This window comes from Abramis brama (assembly GCF_963993115.1).
Source record: "Abramis brama genome assembly, chromosome: 13".
In the NCBI taxonomy this organism is placed as follows: domain Eukaryota; kingdom Metazoa; phylum Chordata; class Actinopteri; order Cypriniformes; family Leuciscidae; genus Abramis; species Abramis brama.
The window spans coordinates 497,793-504,825 of NC_139975.1; the positions used below are offsets into that span (position 1 = coordinate 497,793).

The 7,033-nt window shown below is 44.4% G+C and overlaps 2 protein-coding genes across 7 annotated transcripts in view; one reads left to right on the plus strand and one right to left on the minus strand.

Moving 5' to 3' along the window:
* Nucleotides 1-258: 258 nt before the first annotated feature.
* On the plus strand, nucleotides 259-6,196 carry znf518b (zinc finger protein 518B). The gene is made up of 2 exons (XM_084133443.1): nucleotides 259-434; nucleotides 2,181-6,196. The coding sequence occupies exon 2, from the start codon at nucleotides 2,310-2,312 to the stop codon at nucleotides 4,971-4,973; it is 2,664 nt and encodes an 887-aa protein (XP_083989569.1). The 5' UTR covers nucleotides 259-434; nucleotides 2,181-2,309; the 3' UTR covers nucleotides 4,974-6,196.
* A 164-nt stretch (nucleotides 6,197-6,360) lies between these two features.
* clnk (cytokine dependent hematopoietic cell linker) overlaps nucleotides 6,361-7,033 on the minus strand; it is a 24,612-nt gene continuing 23,939 nt past the window's right edge. For all 6 annotated transcript variants that reach the window (XM_084133446.1, XM_084133445.1, XM_084133447.1 and 3 more), the window contains 2 exons: nucleotides 6,841-6,996; nucleotides 6,361-6,767 (listed from right to left, as the gene is read on the minus strand). In XM_084133446.1, the coding sequence (XP_083989572.1) occupies nucleotides 6,612-6,767; nucleotides 6,841-6,996 (312 nt within the window). In that variant the 3' untranslated portion in view covers nucleotides 6,361-6,611. The remainder of the gene's footprint in view (nucleotides 6,768-6,840; nucleotides 6,997-7,033) is intronic.

Below are 7,033 nucleotides of genomic sequence, written 5' to 3' on the forward strand. Positions count from 1 at the left end.
GCATGAACGCCATCTTGGTTGATGTTATGCAAACGGGGAAGTCGTACAACTTCAATACTGATGACTCTAGTGACTAAACCAGACTGTACTTTACGGGAACAAATGCTCTGAGGTCCGTGTTCTGTGGAAAATCACCGTAAAGTGCGAGAAAACACATGTTTATGAGCCAAATGCTTGTGCTGGCTCACTGAGACATGCGGGTGCCCGCGTGAGCTGTAGAGATCTACTGCAGCCAGCAGCCAATCAGAGGCCGGCGTCGCGTCACGTGCTCAGTCAGTGCACGCGCACCCTCACTCACAATCTGCGCGGTCACAGCGGTGAGCGGTGGAAAAAAGCAAACAATGCACGCGACGCTGCCAAGAAAACATCGATCAATGGACGCATTTCACGCACCGGTTGCTCTTTTGAGAAGAAGAAGAGAGTTTTAACGCAAGGTTAGTGTTTAAACGCATCGTTGTTTTTCGCCTGGTGCACGCGCGTCATAGCGGCCGCGTGCGGGGTTCGGCTCATGACGAGCACACGCAGCACTTAGGCACGCAAGAAATGCGTGAATGCTCGTTTTGTTTACATAGCCTTAGGGAAATGAGCATTACATGTGTGCTGTTCATCCAATCTCCTCCTCCTCTTTTTCTTCTGAGAGAGCAGAGCCGTCACATGCTCTATGCCCATGCTTATGGGTTTATTAATGCATTTTAAATGCACACTATAAGCCCTCATAAATAATGTGCTGCTTCTTTTGTGGAAAACGTGACTCAATTTTCCTCAGAAATTGCACGATTTATTATTTATTAAATGTGCTTGTGTGCTTTTTATAGTGTTTAGAAAATAAACATCAACAAAAAGATCCAAGTGATTTATTGGATTGATTGCTCTACACATGATGTAGTGTAGTTTGTAAGTTGCAGTTCAGTTGTGTTTGTGATTTTAACTAGAAACTGACTCATTTAATCAAAGAACATTGACCTTATTCTTGCAGTATTGGTACGACTATATTTATCTTATAAATTTCTTATTTTATCTGATTTACAGTCAATCAAAAGGTCAGTTACACAGATTTGTATATAAAATTAGGCTATTATTGCTTAAAGTAATAATGGTCAAGCACATGAGTTTCTCATTGGTGAACAGTTTATCAAAGATTAATGTAGTCACTATTGTTCAGCAAATTTAGTGAAGAACATTTGTAAGTCAAAATTAAATTAAGATGTGATGAATGCAACTCATCTGCACACATTGGAGGACAAAGAATTGCTATACTAAAGATTCGAACATTTATAGCTGAAAATCTCATTTTAAAAAAGTGAAATTGATGGTGGTGTTCGAGAGTTTGACATGTAGACCCAAAACTGGACGTTTTAGACCATGTCCTGTCGCTGTATGAGATTATTACCCATAAATCCTGGCACACCGTACTTGATGGTCATCAGCCGTTGAGGTTTGGTTGTGAAGGGTTTTTTGGTGAGTTCACGTAGTGTAACAGCGCAGCGTGTAACACTCATCACACACATGACCAGCCTCGGCCAATAGTGAGCCTCCGTTCTGACGTACAACCCAGAAGCGCTGCGCTGTTACACTACGTGAACTCACTCAGATCGAAGAATGATCTGGCTAGATGTCATTTCAAACAAAATCAGGCCCAAACAAATTTCGTTTGGAGTTCGTAAAGCTTTCCAAGGCGAACTATCCTAAAATGTTCACGAACTACCATTGGTCCGTGGCGATTACATAATAGGTGGGTGTGGCTCAGAGGCTCCGCCTTCTTAGATGTGTTTATTTCTTCGCGTTCAGACGTCCACGAGTAACACACCGGAGAGCCGTTTCACAGTAGAAACTGAAGCTGTAATTCTCACTGTAAGCAACACTGACACTGTTTTCCATGTTTAATACTGAATACTGCTGCTTTAAAGTGATCTATTGTATAAAGTGCTGTGTAAATAAACGTAACTTGACTGGAGTGCCAAATTGCATCCGTGTCGCTAGATATTTTGAACTTCTTTTTACCCCCAAGCAAACAACGATAAAGACCTTCGCCTTGAGTATTTCAGTGCCTTTAGATCTCTATAGAAGTGTTTTTGTAGAAGATAACCAATGAAAGATGGTTTTGTTAATCAGTTGCTGCTTATTGATACTTTGTGAAATGTATTTCTGTCTAATTTCCTCTTTTTTTCCCCATTATGCAGGTACAAACTAACAGCGTACCTTCGACCTCCTGAGCTTAAAGAAAGGGATCTTTACTCGAAGAAACAGCCAGTGTGGATTGCTTGCATTTGCTGTAATATAACAGGGATTGTTAACCTGATGTGTTGACCATGCGTTCACAACAGAGTTTCATGGCGTTCATGAGCAACAAGGACAGTGCTATACCTAAAAAAGACATTGATCGCCTGTGCTGTGCAAAATGCAGATTCTCAACGAAGGACACGGACCTGTTCGAGCGGCACGTTTCCCATCATAAAGAGGTCACGTTCTCCTGTGCTCTCTGCAGTTACGTGTCCTATTCTAAAACTGAGTCTCAGAAACACGTGGTCTCGCACACCGGCTCGTACCCGTACAGGTGCAGCTTCTGCTCGTACGGCGCGGTGCGGAGGGATTACATGGTCAAACATATTCTTCGTATACACAAGAGACACGCAGAAGAAGGCTTCATAACGGACTTTACTGTATCCACGCCAGCCGACCCTGAAACTCTCAGGATATCAGGCTGGCCTGAAGGGAACGACCAGTGCGCAATTCCCAATTCCCAAGTCGAACATCCGAGTGGAAGTCAACCCAGAGTCAACAAATCATCTACTATTGGTCGAGCAGTGAGCCAAACTAGCGGTAGACGTGTGCCCTTCAGTTTGCCAACGCCAAGTGTCACCAATACAACTCCGGTTTCTAAGACACAGTTCACCAGTGCTATTCCCAGCTGCACTTCAACCGCAAGTCACTCGTTAGGCAACGCGCCTCAAGTGGTTCTAAGATCACGGGAGGAAAACGGCATCCTATCAAACTCCCTGCTCAGTGTCGATGGTCAAACTAAGGTGGTTGGTAAAATAACCACTTTGGAAAAGCCTACTCCGAAAGTCCCATTCTCAAGAGTCCAGGTTAGTTCTACAGCACCAGTGCGGCAAAGCCCGAGAGTCCCTGAAAGGGCTGTGCTTTCGAAAACCATTCCCAGAATCCGGATCCCACCGCCTGTTGACATGAACACCCCGCTCAGAACACTGCTTAGCATGCCCTTGTCCAAGAGGAATGTTCCAAATGTCCAAATGGATCAGAGGGCTAGTCAGTCCACAACAGGGATTAACGTCACGACGCTGAAAACAAGTACAAATCCCAGTGGTCCGATCAGAAGTCCACAGCACTCCCCTGTCGAGAAGAGCAATCAGTCAAAGACAAACTCCAGAATACTTGTAGGATCATCAGCTGAGACATCAAGTCCGTTATCCAGTGTCCAAGTGGAACTGTTAGCACCGTTGAACCAGCCGATTCAACACAACAAGCCTTTGACAGTGTCCTGTCCAGAGGAGATCAATATCCCTGCCGGGTGTTTGGTGGAATTGGTTGAGGTGAAAAATGTCAATGGGACTCGGGAGCTGGAGCTACGGTTGATCCCGCCGAATGGAGTCCCGCAAGACCAGAAGCCTGAGGCAAGACCTTCACCAGTCACTACTGGAGGCAAACTGTCCTTCAAATGTCAAGTTGCTGCCACTGCCAAAGGGTGTCCGGTCAGCTCGTCCACGTCTTCAGCAGCGCACAAGGTCAAAGAGCAGCAGCCTTCATCATCCACTGACGTCCAGAGGATCACAAGGACAGTTAGTTCAGTACACAAACCACAGAGTTCTTCAGAGACACCAGCCAGGAGCAAGCTCAACCTGAAGCCCAAAGATCCCGGGAGCAAGCGATTAGCGGCGGCTCGTGACGTCGTGACTCTCGAGGGCCCAGAGTTGAGTTCCGAAGGCCTTCCCGTGATCTCCTCGGTGTTCTCTCTCTGTCCTACACCCGCCTCGACTCAAAGCAAGGAGCCGAAGGAAGACGTGGGAAGTGCAAAGCAATCGCTGGTCTGTAGCTTTCTGATTAAAAAGGAGGAGGAACTTGAGGAGAAACACAAAGATGCTTCTTTGCACCTCAAAGAAACTAAGACAGAGGTTGAGAATACTGACGGCTCTACACTATCAAAGATTTGTGGACGAGTGAAAACCCCAGCTGGAAATACCCTAAACACAAGTCCTTTAAAACAAGATCCAAATCTGACAGTGGCTCAACCATTAGTGAAGCCAAACCAGAGCGTCGTCCCATCAGACAAGGACAACATTTCACATCAAGACAAGGGACATTTTGAATGTGAGTCTGGAAGGAACTTGGATTGCCAACGACAACAACGTCGCATGTATCCAAAAGTAGCTTTGGTGAGGATCCCGGGTTCTTTTTTGGAAGCCTCGAAGAAGCTTCCGAAAGCGCCAGTGCGAGAGGAGAGCTTGACGGCGCGTCCGGTTCTGTGCTGCACGCTAAGTGAACAGAACGTGTCCGGTGGCCCTTCAGTCGCCATCAAGCTGATACTAAAGAGAGACTTTCGAGAAAGTCAAGAGAAGACCCAAGACTCGCCGCCGCGTAAAAAACACAAAAAGGATAAGAGAAAAGCCAAAAAGCGTCGGTCATCGTCGTCGGTTGAGACGGGCCTTCCCCGTTTCCCATCCAAAGGTCAAAGAGAACTGAGGCTGACTCCTCTGAAAGCGGATCAGCGCGTCAAGATCCCCGGCCCGAACCAGCCGGTCGTGGTCCTGAACCATCCGAATCCTTCAGTTCAAACATTCAATGTCGGCGTCCAAACGCTGAAGAACTTCAAGTGGATACGCTCGACGGATCACGAGCGGGAACAACCCGTGCGGAAACAGCCTTCGCTCAAGATGAAGCTCAAGAAGGTCCACGGAGAGAACTATCAGGTGGTGGAGCTGGTCCTCAACGGACTCTCGGACAAACATCTCTTCTAAACTTTCCCCTCGCAAAATATTTCATGCTGGCATCAGATTTTTATAACGATGCAATTGTAGAGAAACCTGACCCAGTGTGAGATGGTCAATTAAACTCCCTAATTGGTGGACGATAGTATTAATACACTGATAAACATTTCAGCAATTAGACTGACATATTTGAGCTAAACTAGTTATATCTAGTTGACAATAAATATAACTTGTCCAGCATTACTAACCCTGTCCCACTCGACAGCTGCAATGACTAACATCTTCTTTGTCTTGAAGCTGTAAAACTGAACTGTGCCAATATGTAGATGTTAAAACTGAAACAAAGAGGTTTTAAACAACACTAATGTCTGTTTTAGGATGTTGTGTGATCATTTGTCATGATTGTACAGGCTCGTTTTAAACACAAGTCACATTTGTATACGTCATGTGTTTGCAGTTTCACAGATGTTCATTAGACATCAGTGTTGATGCGGCTCTTCTGTGGTGATGTGTGTGCGGTGATTCATGGGTGAGGTTTGATCCACAATGCTCTGGCACACTTTACCCCGGATGCACAGACACGGCTTAATCTTGTCCCAGACTAAATGCATGTTTGAGCTGTTTTAACTAAAGGCAAATCTTAAAATAATAAGTGCCATTGTTTTGTCTCAAGATGCACATCAGTACTGTTTTTCTTCTCTAAGGCACGTTTATAAAAGCTTCTTAAATGTCCTGATTTAACTAAGGCCTAACCCTGGCTTAATCTAAACCCTGGCTTAATCTAAACCCTGTCTGTGACACTGGGCCGTCGTCTTGTGTGAAATCCAAACATATGACGTATAGTTCAAGTGTTTTTGCAAACAAATATTTAAAAAAATGTTTGCGTATATCGTCCCAGTATTTCAGCGCACTGTTGTAGTTTGTTCCTTTTGTAAAATGTACACTCATTAAAGTTTTGTGTTTAACTTCTTACATTTTTAATCTACCTCAAATTATCAAACCAGTAAACTGTCCGTTTTCCTTTATTACTGTTCAAGTTATGTAAAGTTACAGCTGAACTGTTGCATTTTAGGGCCTCTGCCTGTTTTTAAAGAAACTAAATATGTCATGAGTTTTCTGTCAAACTATGTGCTGTTTATTGTTCCAAGGCTTTCACAAGCATTATATCTATTTTTAAATTATTCATAAAGGCCAAACACTGTAAAGTGTGATGAGATGAAAACTGAAATGGATTAAAAGCGAATGCAAAAACAGTTGTTGTGCGCGTCTGCGTTCAGCCGAACTCTGTGTGTTCACATGCTCTCTAATGAGCAGGAAAGGGACTAAAGCAGGAAAAATCTCATATAAATGCATTTATAATTTAATATTATGCTTTTAATAATCTAAGTGTGATTGAGAGATGTAATCAGACACTCGCTCTGAATGACAGTGTATTTAATCCTTCATATATTCCACATAAATTACAGAATGATTTTTATATAATGTATGGAAGTGAATTAATGACAAATGTCTTTGAAACAAAAAGTATGTTGTTTTGCACTAGCAATATCTGCATGCTTTTCAGTCATTAATTAACTTTCATGCAAATGAGCTCTTTTGATTTGTACTCTTGTTAAGGTCAAAGGTCAGTTAGAAGTCCTGTAGATGAGGCACTGTTTGCGTTCGCTCTCAGTCCAGCAGCTCCGACAGATCCTGCTTCGTGATTGGGTACATCAGCACACACTGCCTCTTCTGATTGGTCGCTGCAGAAGTCTTGCGTCCGTCGATGAGAACGATGGGGAAGATGGAGTGGAACTTGATGATGTCAGTGACGGAGTCGAACCTCTGAAAGACACGAGACAGGAGAGGTGACGACCCGCCTCCGCTTCACGTAGCGCTGTGTGCGGCGGATACTCACGTCGTTGGTTCGGAGTCCCGTTCCCAGAGTGTATTTGCTGATCTCCTCGCTGAAGCGGATCTGAATGTTGAAAACCCGCTTGTCGTAAAACACGCCGAGGACCAGGGGCTCATGGGTAGTGTTCTTAGAGCAGTCGCGCACGAGAAAAGCTCCTTCCTGCGGACAAGAGTCTCAGTGTCTACACACACACACA

What these genes read in the sequence shown, in the direction of transcription:
- znf518b (XM_084133443.1), top strand. Translation starts at nt 2,310, where the DNA reads ATGCGTTCACAACAGAGTTTCATGGCGTTCATGAGCAACAAGGACAGT.